The sequence below is a fragment of the Lynx canadensis genome, chromosome B1 (assembly GCF_007474595.2).
Source record: "Lynx canadensis isolate LIC74 chromosome B1, mLynCan4.pri.v2, whole genome shotgun sequence".
Classification (NCBI taxonomy): Eukaryota; Metazoa; Chordata; class Mammalia; order Carnivora; family Felidae; genus Lynx; species Lynx canadensis.
The window spans coordinates 43,427,836-43,440,408 of record NC_044306.2 but is presented as its reverse complement, the minus strand read 5'-3'; the positions used below and the strand labels follow the sequence as shown (position 1 = coordinate 43,440,408).

General features: G+C 34.4%; 1 protein-coding gene across 1 annotated transcript in view; it reads left to right on the top strand.

Moving 5' to 3' along the window:
* LOC115512949 (disintegrin and metalloproteinase domain-containing protein 5-like) overlaps positions 1-12,573 on the top strand; it is a 130,587-nt gene that overhangs the window by 39,379 nt on the left and 78,635 nt on the right. The window contains exons 8-10 of the mRNA XM_030314464.1: positions 1,285-1,356; positions 1,549-1,712; positions 2,437-2,518. Of these exons, the coding sequence (XP_030170324.1) occupies positions 1,285-1,356; positions 1,549-1,712; positions 2,437-2,518 (318 nt within the window). The remainder of the gene's footprint in view (positions 1-1,284; positions 1,357-1,548; positions 1,713-2,436; positions 2,519-12,573) is intronic.

The window sequence follows — 12,573 nt, the reverse complement described above, 5'->3', positions numbered from 1 at the left end:
TAAATGGGTAGAAAGTGCTATTAAGCAAAAAGAAAAAAAAAACATGGTTTAGAAACGATCAAGATGATATAACTATGGCCTTGGAGAAGAGTAAAACAAACAAATGCAAATTTGATGAATTCTCCAAAGGAGATACGAATTTAAGTCAAATTCATCATGTTGTACACCTTAATCTTACATAATGTTATATATAAGTTGTATCACAAAAAAGATGGAAAAAAAAAGAATTTTAATAGATTCAGTTGCCAGTGTTAGGTATAGATAGTTTTAAAGGAAAGTTTTTAAGTGTTTGGGAAAACATAGTTCATATACTACTACAATTTTAGGGTATGTGAAAAACATACAACTTAATTTTAAGTAGTGCTATAATAATTACTAAGCAACATTCATTTGCTCCATTATGATAAAGTGTGTACACACATAAAAACACATGAGCAACATGTCCATATTAGAGCAGTATTAATTTTAATAGCATATTAATAGAATGTAATGTTTTGATCAAGGAATATGATGGCTTAGTGTTAAGTAACATATTAATGAAATGCATTGCATCAATAGGTCAGAAGACAAAAGTAATTATCAATCATTATCAAAATGCTGCTGATAAAAATTCAACTCCATTTTTAATAAAAATTTTAGTAAATAGGGAGATATATAAATAGTTTTTCTCAACATGATCTAGAATACTCATAAACTGAATACCACCTAATGATGAAATTTATGAGGTTTTCCAATGAAAAATCCAGAGCAAAGCTCACAATGGTGATATCACCATTGTTGTTTAATATTGTCTTGGCATTTTTAGGCAGTTAGACATAGAAAGAGCTTATTGGTGATGAGAAAGAATATTTCCAAACACATTATCCAGAATCACTTTAAAAGTGAACCTCTCATTAAGGCTCTCCTACCCCTCCAAAAAAAGTATTTTCCCCCTCTTCATGCTTATATGTTTTGGTTTGTGATTACATGTTATTATTTTAGAATAAGTACATTTTAAAATACCACATCAAAAACTTATGATTAAATTTTCATAAATATTAAGTAATGCCACAAGTTGAGTGCATTAAACATTAAAGTCATGTTATTAAATATTTTTATTTACTTATTATATACATTAAGTTATAAATTATTTAATTATATATTATATATATATTGATTTCCTAGATTTCAACTAGAATATAGTCCTGTGGCTACTTTCGAATATAGCACATTGTATAGGTGAAAGGTATGTGATATTTTCTTGATGGCATCCACTAGTTTTTAAAAATAATTTATCTTTTTCAGTTTGATTACATGGGCTCTGATATAAAGGTTGTAACACAGAAGATTATTCAGATAATTGGCTTTGTTAACACTGTAAGTTTTTATGTATTTTGTTTATATATTTTGTAAAAGTGTAGGTAATATGAATTGATGTGTATAATATTTTGTTGTACTGTTGGAGTTCCTATAATCAAAATACTGCATTAAATGTCATATGCATTTTTATGAAAGTTTAATATAATTTAATTAAAATTTATTTAAAATTTATTATTATTATTTTTTTAGATACTTTCACAGTTGAAACTGACTGTTGTAATATCTTCCATAGAAATCTGGTCAAATAAAAACAAAATTTCTACTACAGGGAATCCTAATATTATATTATCTAGATTTTTAGAATGGAAATACAAACATGTCTCCCAACCTCATCAGACTGCATACTTATTTGCGTGAGTATAGTATTCCATTTTTGTATAGTATTAAACGAATAACCCAAAATGATTTCATATGTTAATTATGAAAATAAGCATTTAATGAATATATACTGTGTCCTATAAATTTGATAGACACCATGGGATGGGAAAAACATGTAAATTTAGAAGTCCTTGTTTTCAAGGAGCTAATGTGAGGCAAGACTTAAAAACTTTTACCAACTGACATAAAATGACCTGATAAAAGTAAAATTACATGAAAATACTGAAATAACTAAAGAAGGTTAATGATGAGTGATATAATTTCTTTGGCTTTCCTTGTTATACTACTTGCTCTCTCTACATTTTTGTCTCCATTTGTTTTTTAAATAACATCAATATATAGAATTTATACATGCTCTAGAATCTAATGCACAGAAAAATCTATGCATCTTTAAGGAGATCACAGAAAACTGAATGTACAGGAAACCAGAATAAAAACTATAAACGTTAGTGCAGTAGCCTTTTGCATAAGCTATTAGGCCTTATCCTTATTACACTTCTGGAAGTTTATTAAATTTACAATTTACAAAATATCGAAATATTCTTAACAATGACGATTTGAAAAACATATATTTAAATAGTTTAATTCAGAGTAGCATAGTGCTTAGGACATAGTAATTGATAATTGTTGCTATGAAAATGATTATCATTAATAATACCATTCTTAAATGCAATTCTGAGGAAAATTATTATTTTTTAGCTTCAAGAAACATCCTAGTTTTATAGGAGCCACATTTCCTGGGAAAATATGTAATAAGAATTATGCTGTAGGAGTTGCTCTGGTATGTAATTATTTTCCAAATCCTCATATTTTCATGTTTTAAAATTTTCTAAATATTTTAAATGAATAAGTATATTAGTTTAATCATCCTTTAATAGTTTTTATATTGCTAAATTGGAGCATTAATACTAAACTATATAATTGTTTTTTTTTTTTATTTTTTTTTTAACGTTTATTTATTTTTGAGACAGGGAGAGACAGCATGAACGGGGGAGGGTCAGAGAGAGAGGGAGACACAGAATCCAAAACAGGCTCCGGGCTCTGAGCTGTCAGCACAGAGCCCGACGTGGGACTCGAACTAACGGACCGTGAGATCATGACCCGAGCCGAAGTTGGATGCCCAACCGACTGAGCCACCCAGGCGCCCCTATAATTGCTTTTAAAAACACAACTTTAAATTAAACTGATCACAATGCCATATTATTTTTAAAAAACATATTTGACTAAGTAAAAGTTTAATTGTTTTGAAAAGTGGCATGCTTGTATCAATATTTATTATATAACCAATGTAATTTTATTGTTAATTATTAAACATGTCAGCTTCTTACAACATTAATAATTGGTGTAAATTCATGTGCTTTTTTATTACATGACTTTTTTTTATTTTAACATAACTTTTATTGCATTCAATTCTTTATTATGTTTGGGATGAGCAGACTGTTGGAGGAAGAAACAGCCATCAAATGTTCATAACTACTGTTTTTTTGCAAAGTAAAAATGATCTCCTACTACAGAATTATATTCCTTTTACAAGTTATATAAAAAATGGGGAAGGGAACTAAAAGTACTTCAAAGGTCTGCGCTATGATTTTTTTTACTGATCCGTTTGCACAATTGGTTGTGTTTTAGTAGCAAGTAAAATGAAGCAAATTGCTATTGACAGATATTTAAAATCAGTTCTAGGGCGCCTGGGTGGCTCAGTCGGTTGAGCGTCCGACTTCGACTCAGGTCATGATCTCACGGTCTGTGAGTTCGAGTCCCATGTCTGTGGGCTGTGCTGACAGCCCTGAGCCTAGAGCCTGGAGCATGGAGCCTGCTTCGGATTCTCTCTCTCTCTCTCTCTCTCTCTCTCTCTCTCTCTCTCTGTCGGTCTCAAAAATAAATAAAACATTTAAAAATTAAAATCAGTTCTTCACTTGTTATTATTCCTATAAAATACATATTGATTGATTAGATAAATCCAATAACAGTTGTGGGGTTGTTACTATGGGTAGAGAACAATCATACATTTCATAAGGATTTGTGTTTATTCTTAGTGCCTAGTTTTGGTTTTCTCTCAGTGAAAACTTGAGGAAAGACCATCAGAAATTGTCCAGGTCTTCATTGTTGTTGTTAATTCTTCTTTGAAAACAATGTTTCATTGCTGAAGACTAATTTTTAGATCGTGTGTGTGTGTGTGTGTGTGTGTGTGTGTGTGTGAAGCAAATAAAGCAGACGATAATTATTGAGTATAAGTGGTTAGTATGTATGTTTTTCTGAGGCATTCTTTAAGACTTTAGTTTTGATTGGAATTTTTATAATAGGAATTTGTAAATAAAAAGGTGAATACACGAGTTAAGCAAGAATGCTATTAAAATATCAGTATAACATTAAAATATAAATATAAAAATAAATTGTTTCTGATTGTGCCAACAACAGAGTTTGAAGATTAGATTTCAAAAAGATAGCTACCAGTCATAATATTCCAGAAGTTTTTTTAAAATTAAAAATTACTTCCTTGAATATTGTGGCTTTATTAAATGTCTTGAAATCACTATAGTTTAAGTCCTCTGACTTTGTTCTTTGTCAGTACTACATTGTACATAACTTTGCATTCTCATATAGATTTTAAAACCAGCTTTTCTAGTTACACACACACACACACACACACACACACACACACACACGCACACACACACACAGGCTTAGATTTTGATTGGGATGGTGTATAATTTATGAATGAATTAGAGGAAATGACATATTATCAACATTGGATCTTCCCATCCACTAACATGGTTTATGTCTCCATTATTGATGTCCTTAAAAAATTCTCTGTAGAGATTTCATACATCTGCTAAATTTATTCATAGAGATTTTATATGTTCTGATGCTGTTGCAACTGGTATTGTTTAAATTTATCTTCCAATTTTTCACTGCTAGTGTATATATATGTGGTCTATTTATATATGTTTTTTACATATGACCTTGATGAATTTATATAGGAGATCCATTATTTTTTCCAGCTTTAATGAAATATAATTTTGCATATATCATTGTTTAACATGTACAGCATAATGATTTGATATATGTCTATGTTGTGAAATGTTTTCCACAGTTAGGTTAGTGAACATATCCATCACATCTCACATAACTGCCGTGTGTGTGTGTGTGTGTGTGTGTGTGTGTGGTAAGAACCTTTAAGATCTACTCTATTGGCAACTTGCAAATGTACAATACAGTACTGTTAATTATAGTCACTATGCTGTACATTGCATCTTCAGAAACTAGAAGTTTGTACTATTTAACCATTGGCACTTATTCCTGCCCCTAGAAACCACCACTCTGTTCTCTATTTCTAGGATTTTGGTTGTGTTAGACTCCACATATGAGGAGATCATACAATATTTGTCTTTCTCTGTCTTATTTCACTTAACATAATGCTCTCAAGATTCATACATGTTGTCACAAATGGCAGGATTTCCTCCTTTTTTATGACTGAATATTATGTATATATGAATATATATCACAATTTATTTATCCATTCATCTATCAGTGGACACTTAGGTTGTTATCATGTCTTGACTATTGTGAATAGGGCCGCAGTGAACATGGGGTAAAAATGTCTCCTTGAGACAGAGGGTTTTATTTTTTCCAGATATATACCCAGAAGTGGAATTTACGATTCATATTATAGCCCTATTTTTACGTTTTTCAGGAATCTCCACACTGTTTTCCATAGTGGAGGTACCCATGTACATCAGCAGTGTACAAGGGTTCCATTTTTTCCACCAGCATTTATTATCTATTTTCTTTTAGATAATAGTCATTCTATTAGGTGTGAGGTGATATCTCTTGTGGTTTTGATTTGTAATTCCCGGATGATTAGTGATGCTGACCATGTACCTTTTCACCTACCTGTTGGCCATTTGAATATCCTCTTTGGAGACATGTCTATTCAGGTTCTTAGACCATTTCTTAATCAGATTATTTGGGTTTTGGTAGTGAGCTGTATGTGTTCCTAATATATTTTGAATATTAACCCCTTATCAAATCTATAGTTTGAAAATATTTTTCCCAATATCTAGGTTGCCTTTTCATTTTATTGACTGGTATTTTGCTGTGCAGAACCTTTTATGTTAAATAAGTACTACTTATTTTTGCTTTTGTGGTTTTGTGTTATATCCATAAAATCATTGTGTAGACCAATGTCAAGGAGATTTTTCACTATGCTTTCTTATAGGAGTTTTATGATTTCACTTCTTACGTTTAAATATTTAGTTCATTTTCAGGTAATTTTAGGAAGTAGTATGAGATAGAGGTCCAGTTTTGTTATTTGCATGTGAATATCCAGTTTTCCCAACATAATTTATTGAGGAGACTATCTTTTCTCAATTGAGTGTTCTCAGCTCCCTTGATAAATATTAGTTGACCATATACATGGAAGGGTTTATTTCTGGGCTATCTGTTCTGTTCCACTGGTCTTTGAGTCTGTTTTTATGGCACTAACACTTTTTGATTACTATAGGTTTACCATATAGTTTGAAAACAGTAAGTTTGATGCTTCCACCATTGCTCTTTTTTGAGGGAGAGCTTAAACAACCAATATTGTCACAATTCTGGATGCAAGAAAGTCTAACATCAAGGTGCTGGCAGATACAGTGTATGGTGAAAGCTGACTTCTTGATTCATAAACAACTTTTTCTTTTTGGTACTTATGTTTTTTTTGTTTCAGTTTTTATCTAATTCTAGTTGGATAACATATAGTGTAATATTGGTTTAGGAGTAGAATTTAGTGAACCATCACTTACATATAACACCCAGTGCTCACCACAACAGATGACCTCCTTAATACCCATCACCCATTTAGCCCATTCCCTACCCATCTCCCCTCCAGCAACTCTGTTTTTTGTCCTTGGTTAAGACTCTCTTATGGTCTTTGTCTTGCTTTGACTGACTTATTTCGCTTAGCATAATACACTCTAGATCCATCCATGTCGTTGCAAATGGCAAATTTTCATTCTTTTTGATCACCGAGTAGTATTCCATTGTGTAAATATATACCACATCTTTTTTATCCATTCATCAGTTGATAGACATTTGTGCTCTTTTCCTAATTTGGCTATTGTTGATAATGATGCTATAAACGTTGGGGTGCATGTGTCCTTGTGAATCACTATTTTTGTATCATTTGGGTAAATTCCTAGTAGTAAAATTGCTGGGTCATAGGGTAGTTCTATTTTTAACTTTTTGAGAAACCTCCATACTGTTCTCCAGAAGGACTGCACCAGTTTGCATTACCACCAACAGTGTAAGAGGGTTCCCCTTTCCCTACATCTTTGCCAACATTTGTTCTTTCTTGTATTGTTAATTTTAGATATTCTGACAGGTATGAGGTGGTATCTCATCATAGTTTTGATTTGTAATTCTGTGATGATGAATGATGTTGATCATCTTTTCATGTGTCTGGTAGTGTCTGTTAAGTCTTTCTTGGAAAAATGGCTATTCAGGTTTTCTGCCTATTTCTTAACTGGATTATTTGTTTTTTGGTTGTTGAATTTGATAAGTTCTTTATAGATTTTGGATACTAACCCCTTATCAGATGTGTCATTTACAAATATCTTCTCCCATTCCATGGATCGCCTTTTAGTTTTATTGATTATTTTCTTTGATATGCAGAAGATTTCTTTTTTTTTTTTTTATCTTGATGAGGTCCCAATAGTTCATTTTTGCTTTTGTTTCCCTTGCCTCTGGAGATGTATCTTAATACATACTAGAAGTTTTTAGAGCTGAGGTCAAAGAGGATGCTGCCTGTGTTTTCCTCTAGGATTTTGATGATTTCCTATCTCACATTTAGGTCTTTCATCCATTTTGAGTTTATTTTTGTGTATGGTGTAAGAAAGTGGTCCAGGTTCATTCTTCTGCATGTCGCTGTCCAGTTTTCCCAACACCATTTGTTGAAAACACTGTCTTTTTTCCATTGGATATTCTTGCCTGCTTTGTTGAAGATTAATTGACCATAGGGTTGTGGTTTCATTTCAGGGTTTTATTCTATTCCATGGATCTACATGTTTGTTTTTGTGCCAGTACCATACTGTCTTGATGAGTACAGCTTTGTGCTTGAAGTCAGGAATTGTGATGCTCCAGCTTTGCTTTTCCTTTCCAAGATTGCTTTAGTTCTTTGGGGTCTTTTGTGATTTCATACAAATTTTAGGTTTATTTTTTTTTAGCTCTGTGAAAAATGCTATTGGTATTTTGATAGGGATTGCAATACATGTGTACATTGCTTTGGGTAGTATAGACATTTTAACAATATTTGTTCTTCCAATCCATGAGCATGGGATGTTTTTCCATTTCTCTGTGCCATCTTCAGTTTCTTTCATCAGTGTTCTATATTCTTCAGAGGACAGATCTTTACCTCTTTGGTTAGGTTTATTCCTAGGTATCTTATGGTTTTTGGTGCAAGTATAAATGGGATTGATTCTTTGATTTCTTTCTTCTGTTTCATTAGTGGTGTATAGAAATGCAACAGTTTTGGTATGTTGATTTTGTATCCTGTGATTTGGTTGAACTTGTGTTTTGGTTCTAGACATTTTCTAGTGGAGTCTTTTGGGTTTTCTATATAGAGTATCATGTCATCTACAAATAGTGAAAGTTTGATTTCTTCCTTGCTGATTTTAATGCCTTTTATTTCTTTTTGTTGTCTGATTGCTGACTTCCAGTACTATGTTAGGTAACAGTGGTGAGAGTGGATATCAGGTTTGTTCCTGACCATAGAGGAAGAGTTCTCAGGTTTTCCCCATTGAGGATGATGTTAGCTGTGGGTTTTTTGTATATGGCTTTAATGATATTGAGGTATGTTCCCTGTATCCCTATTTTGTTGAGGGTTTTTATGAAGAATGGATGCTGCATTCTGTCAAATTCTTTTTTGAATCTATTGGAAGGATCACATGGTTCTTATTCTTTCTTTATTAATGTGGTGTATCACGTTGATTAATTTGGAAATATTGAACCACTCTTGCAGACCACAACTAAATCCCATTTGATTGTGGCGTGTAATTCTTTTAATGTACTGTTGGATATGATTTGCTATTATCTTGTTAGAAATTTTTGCATCCATATTAATTAGGGATATTGGCCCCATAATTTTCTATTTTAGTGGAGTCCTTGTCTGGTTTTGGATTGAAGGTGATTCTGGCTTTGGAGAATGAGTTTGGAAGTTTTCCCTCCATTTCCACGTTTTGGAACAGTTTGAGAACAGGTATTATTTCTTCTCTAATTTCTGGTATAAATCCCCCAGGAAGCCATCTGTCCCTGGACTTTTGTCTATTGGGAAATGTTTGGTTACTTATTCAGTCTTTGCTAGTTATGGATCTGTTCAAATTTTCTTTCTTTCTTTTTTTTTTTTTTAAGAATTTTTTTTTCAACGTTTATTTATTTTTGGGACAGAGAGAGACAGAGCATGAACGGGGGAGGGGCAGAGAGAGAGGGAGGCACAGAATCGGAAACAGGCTCCAGGCTCTGAGCCATCAGCCCAGAGCCTGACGCGGGGCTCGAACTCACGGACCGCGAGATCGTGACCTGGTTGAAGTCGGACGCTTAACCGACTGCGCCACCCAGGCGCCCCTCAAATTTTCTATTCTTCTTGTTTCAGTTTTGGTAGTTTATATGTTTCTATGGAAAATTCTTTCCATTTCTTCTAATTGCTCAATTTGTTGGCATATAATTTTTCATAATATTCTCTTATAATTATTTGTACTTCTGTGATGTTATCTCATTTGTGATTTTACTTATTTAGATCCTTTCTCTTTCTTTTTGGTAAGTCTGGCTAGGGGTTTATCAATATTATTAATTTTTTTTAAACAACCAGTTCCTAGCTTCATTGATCTTTTCTACTTTTTAAAAATTCTATGTCATTTATTTCTGCTCTAGTTTATATTATTTCCCTTCTTTTGCTGGATTTAGGCTTCATTTGCTATTCCTTTTCTAGCTCCTTTAGGTGTAAGGTTAGGTTGTGTGCTTGAGACTTTTCCTTCTTCTTCAGAAAGCTCTGTATTGCTATATACTTCCCTCTTAGGACTGCTTTTGCTGTATCCTGAAAGTTTTGGACCGTTGTGTTTTCATTTTCATTGGTTTCCATGTATTTATTTCTTCTTTAATTTCTTGGTTAACCCATTAAGTCTTTAGTAGGATGTTCTTTATCCTGCATTTATTTTTGGGCTTTCCAAATGTTTTCTTGTGGTTGACTTCCAAGTTTCATAGCATATTGGTTAGAAAATATGCATGTTATGACCTCAGTCTTTTTGTATTGTTGAGGCCTGATTTGTGACCCAGCATATGATCTCTTCTGGAGAATGTCCCATATGCACTAGAAAAAAATGTGTATTCTGCTCCTTTAGGATGATATATATGTGTTAAGTCCATCTGGTCCAATGTGTCATTCAAAGCCATTGTTTCCTTTTTGATTTTCTGCTTAGATGATCTGTCCATTGTTGTAGTGGGGTGTTAAGGTCCCCACTACTACTGTATTGATATCAATGAGTTTTGTTGTATTTGTTATTTATTACTTTTTTTAGAGAGAGAGAAAGTGCGAGTGGGGAGAGAGGTAGAGAGAGAGAGAGAGAGAGAGAGAGAGAGAGAATCTCACGCAAGCTCCATGTTTTCACAGATAGACCCCTTTATTATGATATAGTACCATTCTTCATCCTTGTTCCAGTCTTTGTTTTAAAATCTAGTTTGTCTGATATAAGTACAGCTACTCCTGCTTTCTTTTGATGTCTCATAGCTTGATAGATGGTTCTCCATCCCTTCCCGTTCACTCTGCAGGTGTCTTAGGTCTAAAATGAGTCTCTTGTAGGCACCATATAGATGGGTTTCATTTTTTTAAATCTGTTCTGATACCATATGTCCTTTGATTGGAGCATTTAATCCATTTACATTCAGAGTGATTACTGGTAGATATGAACTCATATACTGTCCAGGGCCTTGAACTTCAGGAAGTGTTTCTGGTATATGCTATGTGCACTTTGCTGTTGTGTTTTCACTGCTCTTAACTACTGATCAGTCCTCTGAAGGGTTTTTCCTTGTCTACAGCGGGTATTATTTGGACCTTGTCCACTGTGTGGTGACAAGTGTGCGCCATTCACTGAAGTCCATCGGTGCTGATGGGCAGGGGTAGAAATTGTGTCAGCCAGCTCTATCATCTTGGAGAGGGGAGTTCATGCCCACCACTGTTCAGGAATTCCCCACAGAAGAGCAAATAACCTCCCCTCAATTGTCCCAGGCATCCTTCAGATCTTTTACTTCACCCTGTCTTTGTCTGAGCCATCTGTCCACCTGGTATAACAGTGCTCCTGTGTTTTATCTCTGGCACACGAGCTGTGTTTCAAAACTTCAAATTTTAGGGACCCACTGCAGCACAGATTTGTGCTGATCTTTTGGGGGAGGTCTTGCTGTGCTGTGGCTGGTGCCAGTTTGTCCCAGAAGAGAAGTCGCGTGAATGTACAGGGGCTTGGAGTTTATGGTAAAGAACAGCACAAAGCCAGAGTTCAGGTTAGCTGCCCTCAGCGGGTGCCTCTGTTCCTATGCTAATGAATGGGGAAGCTCAATGGTGCCCACCAGCTCTATTGTCCCCAGAAAAGCAGTGCCATCTTTCCCAAATGCACTCTAAGAAGGGGCACTGTCCCTTCCAGTGGGACCCAGGGGATATTCAGACCACGGTATCTGCTCCAGGGCCTCTGTACCCCTTCTCCACTGGAGCACCTCTATACCCACCAGACTCCACCCTGTGATGGTGTGGACTTATAAAACTTAAGACTTTGGGCTATGCTGCTTGTAAAAACTTGCAATCATCAGTCCCTCTTGTTTTGCCAATCTGTGATTTGGGGGATGTGTTTTTATTGTGCAATGCCCTGCACCCTGTTTTTTCTCTCTCTTTCCTCTCTCCTTGATCAGGGCTTCCTCCCCTCCACTGCATGGGTGATTCTTTTCTCCCCCCAGTCACATCTCTGAACCTCCTACCTTCCATGATGTGGCCTCTTTTCTCCCTCTAGTTGTGCAGTTTGTTCTCTCAGTCCTCAGATTGATTTCCTGGGTGTTCAGAATGATTTGGCATTTATCTAGCTGTGTTTGAGGGAAAAGGCAATTCTAGGGTCCCCCTACTATTCTCCCATCTTAGCTCCTGGTCTAGAAGGGGAATATGGGCATTTTAACAATATTAATTCTTCCAGTCATAGAATATCTTTCCACTTATTTGTGTCATCTTAAGTTTCTTTCATCAATATCTTATAGTTTCAATGTGCAGGTTTCTCATCTTCTCAGTTAAATTTATTCCTAGATATTGGGGCACGTGGGTGGCTCAATCAGTTAACTGTCCGACTCCGACTACATCATGACTCATGGTTTGTGGGTTTGAGTCCCAGGTCACACTCTGTGCTGAAAGCCTGGAGTCTGGAGCCTGCTTCAGATTCTGTGTCTCCCTCTCTCTTTGCCCCTTCCTTGCTCATGCCCTCTCTCTCTCTCAAAAATAAAATGAACATTTAAAAAATTAAAAAAATTATTCCCAGCTATTTTATTCTTTTTAATGCAATTGTAAATGGGATTGTTTTCTTAACTTCTCTTTCTGATAGTTAGTTATTAGTGTATAGAAATGCTGCAGATTTCTATATATTGATTTTGTACACTGCAACTTTACTGAATTTATTAGTTCTAGCAGTTATTTTTTTTTTGGTAGAGTTTTAAGGTTTTCTATATTTGCAAATAATCACTGTTTACTTCTTTCAATTGGATGCCTTTTTTTTTCTTGCCTAATTTCTTTGGCTAGGACTATCAATACTATGTTAAATAAAAGTAACAGTAATG